The 13,008-nt window shown below is 43.7% G+C and overlaps 1 protein-coding gene across 2 annotated transcripts; it reads right to left on the minus strand.

The window, feature by feature from the left end:
- Positions 1–2,785: 2,785 nt before the first annotated feature.
- Positions 2,786–9,161, minus strand: LOC106599922 (ADP-ribosylation factor 4-like). Of its 2 annotated transcripts, none has more exons than XM_045723663.1 (6): positions 8,820–9,160; positions 8,550–8,630; positions 8,317–8,426; positions 3,999–4,070; positions 3,549–3,677; positions 2,786–3,036 (listed from the first exon to the last, which is right to left on the minus strand). In XM_045723663.1, exons 1-6 carry the CDS (start codon positions 8,884–8,886, stop codon positions 2,950–2,952), a joined length of 546 nt encoding a protein of 181 aa, XP_045579619.1. In that variant the 5' UTR covers positions 8,887–9,160; the 3' UTR covers positions 2,786–2,949. The 2 variants fall into 2 exon arrangements, with proteins under 2 accessions (XP_045579619.1, XP_045579623.1); XM_045723667.1 differs by lacking the exon at positions 2,786–3,036 and adding an exon at positions 3,134–3,172 and having other exon boundaries at positions 8,820–9,161.
- Positions 9,162–13,008: the final 3,847 nt, after the last annotated feature.

The raw sequence follows: 13,008 nt of genomic DNA on the forward strand, positions 1-13,008 counted from the left end.
GGGGGGACCGGTGCGGCTGCAGTGGTCGGCTGAGGCGGACAGGGCTTTTGGTCACCTGAAGGCTCTGTTTACCTCGGCTCCCGTGCTGGCTCATCCGGATACCTCTTTGGCGTTCATAGTGGAGGTGGACGCGTCCGAGGCTGGGATAGGAGCCGTGCTCTCTCAGCGCTCGGGCACGCCACCAAAGCTCTGCCCCTGTGCTTTCTTTTCGAAGAAGCTCAGCCCGGCGGAGCGAAACTATGATGTGGGGGACCGGGAGCTGTTGGCTGTTGTCAAGGCTCTGAAGGCGTGGAGACATTGGCTTGAGGGGGCTAAACAACCTTTTCTCATCTGGACGGACCACCGCAATCTGAAGTACATCCGGGCGGCGAGGACACTGAACTCTCGCCAGGCAAGGTGGGCCATGTGTAACGCGGGTCGTATAAAGGGGACCAAGGCGCAGCGTGTATAGTGCTCATATTTACTTTTAATGAATATACTTTAACAAAACAACAAAACGATCGAAAACAGTTCCGTCAGGTGCCATACACTAAACAGAAAACAACTACCCACAAAACCCAGGAAGAAAAACCCCTACTTAAATATGATCTCCAATCAGAGGCAACGAGGATCAGCTGCCTCCAATTAGAGATCAACCAAAACAATCCCAACATAGAAATAGACAAACTAGAACTTAAACATAGAAATAGAAAACATAGAACAACCCACAACACCCCTGTCACGCCCTGACCTACTCTACTATAGAAAATTACATCTTACTAGGATCAGGACGTGACACCATGTTCTTTACCCGTTTTGTTTTCACTCTGTCCTACAGACCAGGTTCCCAGAACGCTATGGCAGACGCACTGTCCCGGATGTATGACACAGAGGAGCGGTCCATGGATCACATTCCCATACTTCCAGCCTCTTGCCTGGTGGCACCGGGGGTGTGGGAGTTGGACACGGACATAGAGCGGGCGTTACGCACAGAGCCCACTCCCCCCCAGTGTCCAGCTGGGCGCCTATACGTTCCGTCTGCTGTCTGCGACCGTTTGATCTATTGGACCCACACGTCACCCTCCTCTGGTCACCCTGGCATCGGTCGGACGGTGCTTTGCCTTAGTGGGAAGTACTGGTGGTCCACCTTGGCCAAGGACGTGAGGGTTTATGTTACCTCCTGCTCAGTGTGCACCCAGTGCAAGGCTCCCAGGCACCTGCCCAGAGGGAAGTTACAACCCCTACCCGTTACACAACGGCCGTGGTCGCACCTGTCGGTGGACTTCCTGACAGATCTTCCTCCATCACAGGGCAACACCACGATCCTGGTTGTTGTGGATCGGTTTTCTAAGTCCTGCTGTCTCCTCCCTTTGCCCGGTCTCCCTACGGCTCTACATTACATATTCCTTCGAACTCATGGCTTGGTTTTTGCTCTGACATGCACTGTCAACTGTGGAACCTTATATAGACAGGTGTGTGCCTTTCCAAATCATGTCCAATCAATTGAATTTACCACAGGTGGACTCCAATCAAGTTGTAGAAACATCTCAAAAATGATCAATGGAAACAGGATGCACCTGAGCTCAAATTTGAGTCTCATAGCAAAGGGTCTGAATGCTTATGTCAATAAGGTATTCATTTTTATTTTTTATAAATGTTTAAAATGTTAAACCTCTTTTCGCTTTGTCATTATAAGGTATTGTGTGTAGATTGATAAGGATAAAATGACATTTAAGAAAAAGGCTGTAACGTAACAAAATGTGGAAAAAGTCAAGGGGTCTGAATACTTAGGCCTTCTAATAATTACCAAAACAACACCGTGGTGAGGCCATGTCTGTTTCAGTTCAGGAAAACGGTCCTAAACACTGTAGATTAGAAGCATGATTTCCTTTATTCCTTTATTGGCCCCAAAACGATAAATGAGACTGAGAGATTATTCTCCCACACTGTGAAGGTTAATCCTCGGATAGTCCTCATTTTAAATCTCCCTCAGTGAAATTGAAGCCCACTGTGTAGAGACGTCAATTCAACGTCTTTTCCACGTTGGTTCAGCGTAATTTAATTTAAATGCTGTGGAAACAATGTTGATTCAACCAGTGTGTGCCTAGTGGGAGATATCTATCTCAGCACAATGCTGTTTCCTGGAAAATAAGCCAGCAAGCACTGGGATCGTGTAGTGCTGTTGAAATTGTATCTGAACTTCCAAGAGCTCACAACCTTATACTCTACAATCAATACTATCATGTTAAGGCTATATACTGTAGTTTAAATGTTTTTATATAACATACTGTTTATTTAATCAAGGGATGCTATCATACATTCTCCATGCAATTGTGAGGTCCAACCTTTAGATGTCGGTATTGCATTGTTAATATGTTCGCAAATATGTCCCCGACGAGTTTTAGTCTTGGTCTCTATTACACAGACCCTGCTGTGATGATGAGGGAAATTACTGAAACAATTGTCTTGTATTTGTTGTTTTTGAATTGTTACTGTTCCATCTGCAGAGTGACCACACCCACAAAGAAAACGACTGCAGATACATTTAAACACATTATTTTATTAGAGGTAGTGAGGTATTGAAGTCAGGAAATAAATACAGGGGGTTTGATAAAGAATCTGCTTACATTCATTCAGTGATGCAATTATTTTAACATAAAACATTTAGAACTTTACATGTTACAATATGTGCAATACATTAGAAAAAAACATTTTTCAAATGGAAACTTTTCAGAAAGGCACTTCTAAGTTTTGTTCTGATTGTATGGTTGTCCTTGAGTAAATGTTGTGTCCTGGTCGTTTCTTAAGAAGGGCTGAGCGCAGCTGTTGTAAGGTGAAGTTGCTCCTAGACACTGATCTTGGGTCAGTTTTACATTTCCCCCACTAATGGTTAAGGTTAGAATTGGGGAGGGGAAGCTGATCCTAGACCTGTACCTAGGGGTAACTTCACCCCAGAGCCAACTCAGCTAGTTAGCGCTTGGAAAGCTGGTCAGCCAACCAGTCCAGTCCCTCCAACAGACCTGAACCCTGGGTCGCACAGGTAGCCTGGACAAACCACTGAGGAGAGAGGACAAACAGTCAGTCATTAAAACAGTCATTCATTAACAGGTAGCCTGGACAAACCACTGAGGAGAGAGGACAAACAGTCAGTCATTAAAACAGTCATTCATTAACAGGTAGCCTGGACAAACCACTGAGGAGAGATGACAAACAATCAGGGTGTATTATTTACCAAATCTGGGCAGGGATTCAATCCGAGGCGCGTTGTAGAGTTTGACATTTAAAGGGATACATCAGGATTTTGGGAATGACGCCCTTTATCTACTTCCCCAGAGTCAGATGAACTCATGGACACCATTTTTATGTCTCTGCATGCAGTTTGAAGAAAGTTGCTCATTAGCATTAACGCAATTGCTATCTAGCGTTAGCTCAATGACTGGAAGTCTATGGTAACTGCTAGCATGGTAACAGCTAGCATGCTAGTAGATACCATAGACTTCCAGTCATTGCGCTAATGCTAGCTAGAATTGGCTCGCGAAACCTTAGAGTTTCTAGATGGTCATTCTTACAGGAGTATTCAGTTGAAGTTTCCTCAGTCCCAGTTTATTTGTGATGTCACTGACAGACATGGCGTTGGGAAGGTCCTGTTTGTTGGCGAACACCAGCAGAACTACATCTCTCAACTGGTCCTCTTCAAGCTGTGGGTCAACAGCAAAGAACACAGGGAATCAGAACAGCCACAGTACTGACTGAGTTATTACACTTTTCTCTGTAATGTTGCATCGTGTGTGGAGGATCAATAACACAGAACACAGGGAATCAGAACAGCCACATTAAACAGGTAAACACTCGCTCCTATCTCTATTAGAACAGTCATATTACTGTATTATTACATTCCTCGTAGGGAATCAGAAAGATACCATTATACCGTTACTACGCTCCTCTCTGGTGGCCAAGAGCAAACTTAAGAGTTGCTATAGGAAAGTGTGGAAAGATTAATGGAAGGACAGGTGACTCACCATGTTCTGTAGTTCCTCTGAGGCATCATTTATCCTCTCAGGATCGTTGCTGTCTACCACAAATATAAGACCCTGGATGAAGACATTGGAACACAGACACATGCTTTTAAGGAATGAGGAAAATTGGAATTGGAATTTGAGTTCATTTTCTGAATTGACTGGATTTGAAATGGATCCAATAGTTAAGGCTATTAGGGTAAGAATACCTGAGTGTTTAAGATAGGCTGTTAGGGTTAGTTGAGGCTGTTAGTTGAGGTTTATTAGGGTTAGGCTTAGTTGAGGCTGTTAGGGTTAGTTGAGGTTGTTAGGGTTAGGCTTAGCTGAGGCTGTTGGGGTTAGGTGAGGCTGTTAGGGTTAGGGTTAGTTGAGGCTGTTAGGGTTAGTTGAGACTGTTAGGGTTAGTTGAGGCTGGTAGATGAGGTTGTCAGAGTTAGTTAAGGCTGTTGGGGTTAGGGTTAGTTGAGGATGTTGGGGTTAGTTGAGAGGGTTAGGGTTATTTGAGGATGTTGGGGTTAGTTGAGAGTGTTAGGGTTAGTTGAGGCTGCTAGATGACGTTGTCAGAGTTAGTGGAGGCTGTTGGGGTTAGGGTTAGTTGAGGATGTTGGGGTTAGTTGAGAGGGTTAGGGTTAGTTGAGGCTGGTAGATGAGGTTGTCAGAGTTAGTTAAGGCTGTTGGGCTTAGGGTTAGTTGAGGATGTTGGGGTTAGTTGAGAGGGTTAGGGTTAGTTGAGGCTGGTAGATGAGGTTGTCAGAGTTAGTTAAGGCTGTTGGGGTTAGGGTTAGTTGAGGATGTTGGGGTTAGGCTTAGCTGAGGCTGTTGGGGTTAGGTGAGGCTGTTAGGGTTAGGGTTAGTTGAGGCTGTTGGGGTTAGCTGAGGCTGTTGGGGTTAGTTGAGGTTGTTAGGGTTAGGCTTAGCTGAGGCTGTTTGGGTTAGGTGAGGCTGTTAGGGTTAGGGTTAGTTGAGGCTGTTGGGGTTAGCTGAGGCTGTTGGGGTTAGGTGAGGCTGGTAGACGAGGTGGTCAGAGATAGTTGAGGCTGTTGGGGTTAGGGTTAGTTGAGGATGTTGGGGTTAGTTGAGATTGTTATGGTTAGTTGAGGCTGTTGGGGTTAGGTGAGGCTGTTGGGGTTAGCTGAGGCTGTTGGGGTTAGTTGAGGCTGGTAGATGAGGTTGTCAGAGTTAGTTGAGGCTGTTGGGGTTAGGGTTAGTTGAGGCTGGTAGATGAGGTTGTCAGAGTTAGTTGAGGCTGTTGGGGTTAGGGTTAGTTGAGGCTGTTGGGGTTAGTTGAGGCTGTTAGGGTTAGTTGAGGCTGGTAGATGAGGTTGTCAGAGTTAGTTGATGCTGTTGGGGTTAGGGTTAGTTGAGGATGTTGGGGTTAGGGTTAGTTGAGGATGTTGGGGTTAGTTGAGACTGTTATGGTTAGTTGAGGCTGGTAGATGAGGTTGTCAGAGTTAGTTAAGGCTGTTGGGGTTAGGGTTAGTTGAGGATGTTGGGGTTAGTTGAGAGGGTTAGGGTTAGTTGAGGATGTTGGGATTAGTTGAGAGGTTTAGGGTTAGTTGAGTCTGGTAGATGAGGTTGTCAGAGTTAGTTAAGGCTGTTGGGGTTAGGGTTAGTTGAGGATGTTGGGGTTAGTTGAGAGGGTTAGGATTAGTTCAGGATGTTGGGGTTAGTTGAGAGGGTTAGGGTTAGTTGAGGATGTTGGGGTTAGTTGAGGTTGTTAGGGTTAGGCTTAGCTGAGGCTGTTTGGGTTAGGTGAGGCTGTTAGGGTTAGGGTTAGTTGAGGCTGTTGGGGTTAGCTGAGGCTGTTGGGGTTAGGTGAGGCTGGTAGACGAGGTGGTCAGAGATAGTTGAGGCTGTTGGGGTTAGGGTTAGTTGAGGATGTTGGGGTTAGTTGAGATTGTTATGGTTAGTTGAGGCTGTTGGGGTTAGGTGAGGCTGTTGGGGTTAGCTGAGGCTGTTGGGGTTAGTTGAGGCTGGTAGATGAGGTTGTCAGAGTTAGTTGAGGCTGTTGGGGTTAGGGTTAGGTGAGGCTGGTAGATGAGGTTGTCAGAGTTAGTTGAGGCTGTTGGGGTTAGGGTTAGTTGAGGCTGGTAGATGAGGTTGTCAGAGTTAGTTGAGGCTGTTGGGGTTAGGGTTAGTTGAGGCTGTTGGGGTTAGTTGAGGCTGTTAGGGTTAGTTGAGGCTGGTAGATGAGGTTGTCAGAGTTAGTTGATGCTGTTGGGGTTAGGGTTAGTTGAGGATGTTGGGGTTAGGGTTAGTTGAGGATGTTGGGGTTAGTTGAGAGTGTTATGGTTAGTTGAGGCTGGTAGATGAGGTTGTCAGAGTTAGTTAAGGCTGTTGGGGTTAGGGTTAGTTGAGGATGTTGGGGTTAGTTGAGAGGGTTAGGGTTAGTTGAGGATGTTGGGATTAGTTGAGAGGGTTAGGGTTAGTTGAGTCTGGTAGATGAGGTTGTCAGAGTTAGTTAAGGCTGTTGGGGTTAGGGTTAGTTGAGGATGTTGGGGTTAGTTGAGAGGGTTAGGATTAGTTCAGGATGTTGGGGTTAGTTGAGAGGGTTAGGGTTAGTTGAGGATGTTGGGGTTAGTTGAGGCTGTTAGGGTTAGTTGAGGCTGGTAGATGAGGTTGTCAGAGTTAGTTAAGGCTGTTGGGGTTAGGGTTAGTTGAGGATGTTGGGGTTAGTTGAGAGTGTTAGGGTTAGTTGAGGCTGGTAGATGAGGTTGTCAGAGTTAGTTGAGGCTGTTGGGGTTAGGGTTAGTTGAGGATGTTGGGGTTAGTTGAGAGTGTTATGGTTAGTTGACGCTGTTGGGGTTAGGTGAGGCTGTTAGGGTAACGCTTAGTTGAGGCTGTTGGGGTTAGCTGAGGCTGTTGGGGTTAGTTGAGGCTGGTAGATGAAGTTGTCAGAGTTAGTTGAGGCTCTTGGGGTTAGGGTTAGGTGAGGCTGTTAGGGTTAGTTGAGGCTGTTAGGGTTAGTTGAGGCTGGTAGATGAGGTTGTCAGAGTTAGTTGAGGCTGTTGGGGTTAGGGTTAGTTGAGGATGTTGGGGTTAGTTGAGAGTGTTATGGTTAGTTGAGGATGTTGGGGTTAGTTGAGAGTGTTAGGGTTAGTTGAGGCTGGTAGATGAGGATGTCAGAGTTAGTTGAGGCTGTTGGGGTTAGGGTTAGTTGAGGCTGTTAGGGTTAGTTGAGGCTGGTAGATGAGGTTGTCAGAGTTAGTTGAGGCTGTTGGGGTTAGGGTTAGTTGAGGATGTTGGGGTTAGTTGAGAGGGTTAGGGTTAGTTGAGGATGTTTGGGTTATTTGAGAGGGTTAGGGTTAGTTGAGGATGTTGGGGTTAGGGTTAGTTGAGGATGTTGGGGTTAGTTGAGAGGGTTAGGGTTAGTTGAGGGTGTTGGGGTTAGTTGAGAGGGTTAGGGTTAGTTGAGGATGTTGGGGTTAGTTGAGAGTGTTAGGGTTAGTTGAGGCTGGTAGATGACGTTGTCAGAGTTAGTGGAGGCTGTTGGGGTTAGGGTTAGTTGAGGATGTTGGGGTTAGTTGAGAGGGTTAGGGTTAGTTGAGGCTGTTGGGATCAGTTGAGAGGGTTAGGGTTAGTTGAGGCTGGTAGATGAGGTTGTCAGAGTTAGTTAAGGCTGTTGGGGTTAGGGTTAGTTGAGGATGTTGGGGTTAGTTGAGAGGGTTAGGATTAGTTGAGGATGTTGGGGTTAGTTGAGAGGGTTAGGGTTAGTTGAGGATGTTGGGGTTAGTTGAGAGTGTTAGGGTTAGTTGAGGCTGGTAGATGAGGTTGTCAGAGTTAGTTGAGGCTGTTGGGGTTAGGGTTAGTTGAGGATGTTCGGGTTAGGTTTAGTTGAGGATGTTCGGGTTAGTTGAGAGTGTTAGGGTTAGTTGAGGCTGTTCGGGTTAGTTGAGGCTGTTAGGGTTAGTTAAGGCTGTTAGGGTTAGTTGAGCCTGTTAGGGTTAGTTGAGGCTGTTGGGGTTAGGTGAGGCTGTTAGGGTTAGGGTTAGTTGAGGCTGTTGGGGTTAGCTGAGGCTGTTGGGGTTAGGTGAGGCTGTTAGGGTTAGGGTTAGTTGAGGCTGTTAGGGTTAGTTGAGGCTGGTAGATGAGGTTGTCAGAGTTAGTTGAGGATGTTGGGGTTAGTTGAGAGGGTTAGGGTTAGTTGAGGATGTTGGGGTTAGTTGAGAGTGTTAGGGTTAGTTGAGGCTGGTAGATGAGGTTGTCAGAGTTAGTTAAGGCTGTTGGGGTTAGGGTTAGTTCAGGATGTTGGGGTTAGTTGAGAGGGTTAGGGTTAGTTGAGAGGGTTAGGGTTAGTTGAGAGTGTTAGGGTTAGTACTACCTGAGTGTTCTGGTAGTAATGCTTCCACAGAGGTCTGATGACGTGCTGACCACCTACATCCCACACCGTGAAGCTGATGTTCTTGTACTCAACCGTCTCCACATTGAACCCTATGGTGATCAGCACAAAAGACATTCAGCTATGCTCTATCTAGCAGTCCTGGGTGAAATACATATGAGAAGCAAAAGATGTCAATCATCGGATATAGCCTATATATATCAATCAATGTTTACCAATAGTGGGGATAGTAGTGACAACTTCTCCAAGTTTTAGTTTGTACAGGACTGTGGTCTTCCCTGCAGCATCTAACCCAACTGTAGGAACAATATGGATCATTTTAAAACCGATGTAATATTAATAATATGCATATAATATAGGCCTATGTAAAATCAATCAAACAAAATAAATGTTATAACACATTGTAACAAATACATTGTAACATTGTACAAACATTGCAACATTGTAATAATAATGACATTAACAAAATTGCAAATAAGTCTTACCCATCAGAATTCTCATCTGTTTTTTCTCGAAGAAACGAGAGAAGAGTTGCGAAACCATAACACCCATTATTGCTAAAAAATATGTTTTGCTTTTTCAAATAATCCGAAAGGAATGAAATCTGCAGCATCCAATCTCGCTCTTCAAACACTTCTGCAAGGGTATACAGCAGCTCACAGTGATTTATACGACTGGTTTGCATTGCGCTGCTTATATAGTCTACTCAACCACATGTGGAACGGGACACCAACATAGAGCACTGTCATTTCAGTCTGGTCACACAGGTACAACAGTCAATTGACTGCGACGATTCCTCTCTACACGTTTCATCCACGTCACTTTCACTTTGTTGGCCTCGGAATACAGGATGTTGTAATGTTTCTCATGTGTAGAGATATCATCTGATTGGTCTACAAGGCTGCTATTCATTCTCTGTTAACTAAATGTTTTCTGATGATAAAGCCGATGTCACACGAAGCAACCTGTACGCATATGTTGTTGCTGGCAACAGAGTTGCATCTGGGTTGCTTCTTGAGGCAATTTCAATCGCGTTTGAATTGCTTCGTGTATCTGCAAAATTGCTTGAGATCATGGCACTTGCTACTATCATCTGCAACAGAAATTGCTTCCAGGTTTCTTCGTGTGAGTGACATCGGCTCTAGAGAGAACGAGGTATACTCCCGTGTGTGTGTGTGTGTGTGTGTGTTAGTGTGTGTTATTGTGTGAATTTCACAATGCTCTCTATTCAAGCAAATCAACAGAGAAAGAAACTGTGATGAAATAAAGACAAACCATTTAGTATCTAGATCCTAGTGTTCTGTTTATTCACATAAAAATACTTTCGAAATCTAAAGGCACAGCCTAGATTGGTGGCATATGTCTTAAGTAGTAGAACATGTCATTACTCCAAACTCGTGAAAGTGACAAGCTGACACCTTTTTATTTTCGTCAAAAGCTATTTAATATCGAACAAGTGCCTTTGATTTGACGGCCTGCACATTCGCAGTTCGGCGCGAAACAACCGTTTCTACGCATGAGTTTAGTTAGCCAAAGTCGGTCTGGACATCGCCTTCAAGCGTGATAGGCTAAAACTGCTTCTCCAATAGAAGTCCCCAGTATGTTCATACTGTACAGTCTTTGATTATAGTCTGTCAACAGGGTTTAGCTACATACAGTATGAGGACACTGAGGTCTGGACCTTATTTTTTGGAATAACAAAAACAAGTCATCAGTGGGGCTGCCCAGGGGCGCTGATCTCCAGAGTCCCTCATTTATTTATCTTAACAAAATGTAATGTCATGGCAAAATGTGTAGAATCGCAGGAAATTAGCTTTAAAACGGCCAACATTTCTCCTCACCCTATGGCAAAATGTATAGAATTGCAGGAAATAAGCTGTAAAACTGCAACAACAACAAAAAAGTATAGCTAATGTGCTTGTAGATCGACTGAGGTGAATGAAACTACAGCAACCAATGTGTTAATGGCTGGGGAAATTGTGTTTCTGTGACAAAGTGAAATTGTAGTTTCCATCAACCTCACTCATGCTGCTGTAACCGATGTGAAATGGCTACGGTGGTGCGCGCTAATAGCGTTTCAATCAGTGACGTCACTCGCTCTGAGACCTGAAGTGGTTGTTCCCCTTGCGCTTTTGTGTCGCGATGGGTAACGATGCTTCGTGGGTGTCAGTTGTTGATGTGTTCAAGGGTCTCTGGTTTGAGCCCGGGTTGGGGCGAAGAGAGGGACGGAACCTACACTGGTACACTGCATGCAATGTAAATAGTGAAGAATAACGCTGTTCTCAGGCAGATAGTGTGTGAAACCATTCACTTAAGAAAAAGGTGTGATATTAATAACGTTTCCTTTCATTATGAGTTGTCGAATTCTCAAAAATATTTACTGCCATTGTAGTAAGGTTAGCAATATGAGAGGTCTTCACGTACCTTTTGTGTATTATTTTCCTTGAAAGTAGAGGTCGACCGATTAATCGGCATGGCCGATTAATTGGGGCCGATTTCAAGTTTTTGTAACAATCGGTAATCTGCATTTTTGTCACGTCCTGACCAGTAAAATAGATTGTTTGTTATTGTAGTTTGGTCAGGGCGTGGCAGGGGGTGTTTGTTTAGAGTGTTTCGGGGTTTGTTGGGCTATGTTCTTGTTAGTCTATTTCTATGTTAGTTCTAGTATGTCTATTTCTATGTGGTGTTTATTGGGTTGACCTTCAATTGGAAGCAGCTGCTCCTCGTTGCTTCTAAATAAAGGTCCTATTTAAGAGGGGTGTTTTTTCTATGGGATTTGTGGGTAGTTATTTCCTGTTTTGTGTTCGTGCACCTGACGGGACTGTTTATTGTCGTTTGTTGTTTTTGTATACGTGTTTCTTTTGTTTTCCTTCTTTAATAAAATAAGAAGATGAGTTTACACATTCCCGCTGCGTTTTGGTCCAATCCCTACGATACCTGTGCCAATTTTTGGACATCGATTATGGCCGATTACATTGCACCACCTGTTACGTGAGTGCAGCAAGGAGCCAAGGTAAGTTGCTAGCGAATATTAAACTTATCTTACAAAAAACAATCTATCTTCACATAATCACTAGTTAACTACACATGGTTGATGAAATTACTAGGTTAACTAGCTTGTCCTGCATTGCATATAATCAGTGCGGTGCCTATTAATTTATCATCGAATCACTACCTGCTTCGCCAAAAGGGGGATGATTTAACAAAAGCGCATTCGCAAAAAAAAGCACAATGGTTGCACAAATGTACCTAACCATAAACATCAATGCCTTTCTTAAAATCAGTACACAGAAGTATATATTTTTAAACCTGCATATTTAGTTAAAAGAAATTCATGTTAGCAGGAAATATTAACTGGGGAAATTGTGTCACTTCTCTTGCGTTCATTGCACGCAGAGTCAGGGTATATGCAACACTTTGGGCCGCTTGGCTTGTTGCAAACTAATTTGCCAGAATGTTACATAATTATGACATAACATTGAAGGTTGTGCAATGTAACAGCAATATTTAGAGTTAGGGTTGCCATCCGCTCGATAAAATATGGAACGGTTCCCTATTTCACAGAAAGAATAAACGTTTTGTTTTCCAAATTATAGTTTGCGGATTTGACCATATTAATGACCAAAGGCTCGTATTTCTGTGTTTATTATTATATTATAATTAAGTCTATGATTTGATATTTGATAGAGCAGTCTGACTGAGCGGTGGTAGGCAGCAGCAGGCTCGTAAGCATTCATTCAAACTTGACTGCGTTTGCCAGCAGCTCTCAGCAATGCTTGATTGACAGCGCTGTTTATGACTTCAAGCCTATCAACTCATGAAATTAGGCTAGCAATACTAAAGTGCCTATTAGAACATCCAATAGTCAACGGTATATGAAATACAAATGGTATAGAGAGAAATAGTCGATGTGTCATAATTCCTATAATAACTACAACCTAAAACTTCTTAACTGGGAATATTGAAGAACTGGGAATATTGAACCACCAGCTGTCATATGTTCTTATGTTCTGAGCAAGGAACTTAAACATTATCTTTTTTACATGGCACATATTGCACTTTTACTTTTCTTCTCCAACACTGTGTTTTTGCATTATTTAACCAAATTGAGCATGTTTCATTATTTATTTATTATTTATATAATCGGTATCGGCGATAATCTTCAGTCTGAGAGAAATATGCTGAAAGCAGGTTCATCTCTCATTCCTCTGTACATAAAAACTGTTTATAACTGTGTAACACAATAGTGTCTTTTGAAAACCGTTTCATATATCACAAAGTCAATAGCCAATGTGACGATGTATATATTTATGTTGTCGTTAATGTATTTTCAAGTCTATTTCAACAATTTAACCAAGGGTTTGCTGGCTTAGCTAGCCATGTTAACGACGAGGTAACTAGCACCGTCAGTGAACTGTAATGTCACGCTAGCTATTGCTGGTAGTTGATTTATTGGTAATTCAAGATTTCTTTTTTATTAGTATTACATTTTTTTGACCCCTTTTTCTCCCCAATTTCGTGGTATCCAATTGGTAGTTACACTCATGTCCCATCACTGCAACGCCCGTACGGACTCGGGAGAGGCAAAGGTCGAGAGCCTTGCATCCCCGAAACACAACCCAGCCAAGCCGCACTGCTTCTTGACACAATGCCCACTTAACCTGGAAGCCAGCC

This window comes from Salmo salar, chromosome ssa01, assembly GCF_905237065.1.
Source record: "Salmo salar chromosome ssa01, Ssal_v3.1, whole genome shotgun sequence".
NCBI classification, from domain to species: Eukaryota; Metazoa; Chordata; class Actinopteri; order Salmoniformes; family Salmonidae; genus Salmo; species Salmo salar.

Bases quoted from the DNA above. Each gene is read 5' to 3' on its own strand.
- LOC106599922 (XM_045723663.1), bottom strand. From the start codon at position 8,886: ATGGGTGTTATGGTTTCGCAACTCTTCTCTCGTTTCTTCGAGAAAAAA. The intron at 8,631-8,819 runs GTAAGACTTATT...TTGTTCCTACAG, and splicing joins ACAGATGAGAATTCTGATGG to TTGGGTTAGATGCTGCAGGG. The intron at 3,678-3,998 runs GTGAGTCACCTG...GTTGACCCACAG, and splicing joins CAGAGGAACTACAGAACATG to CTTGAAGAGGACCAGTTGAG.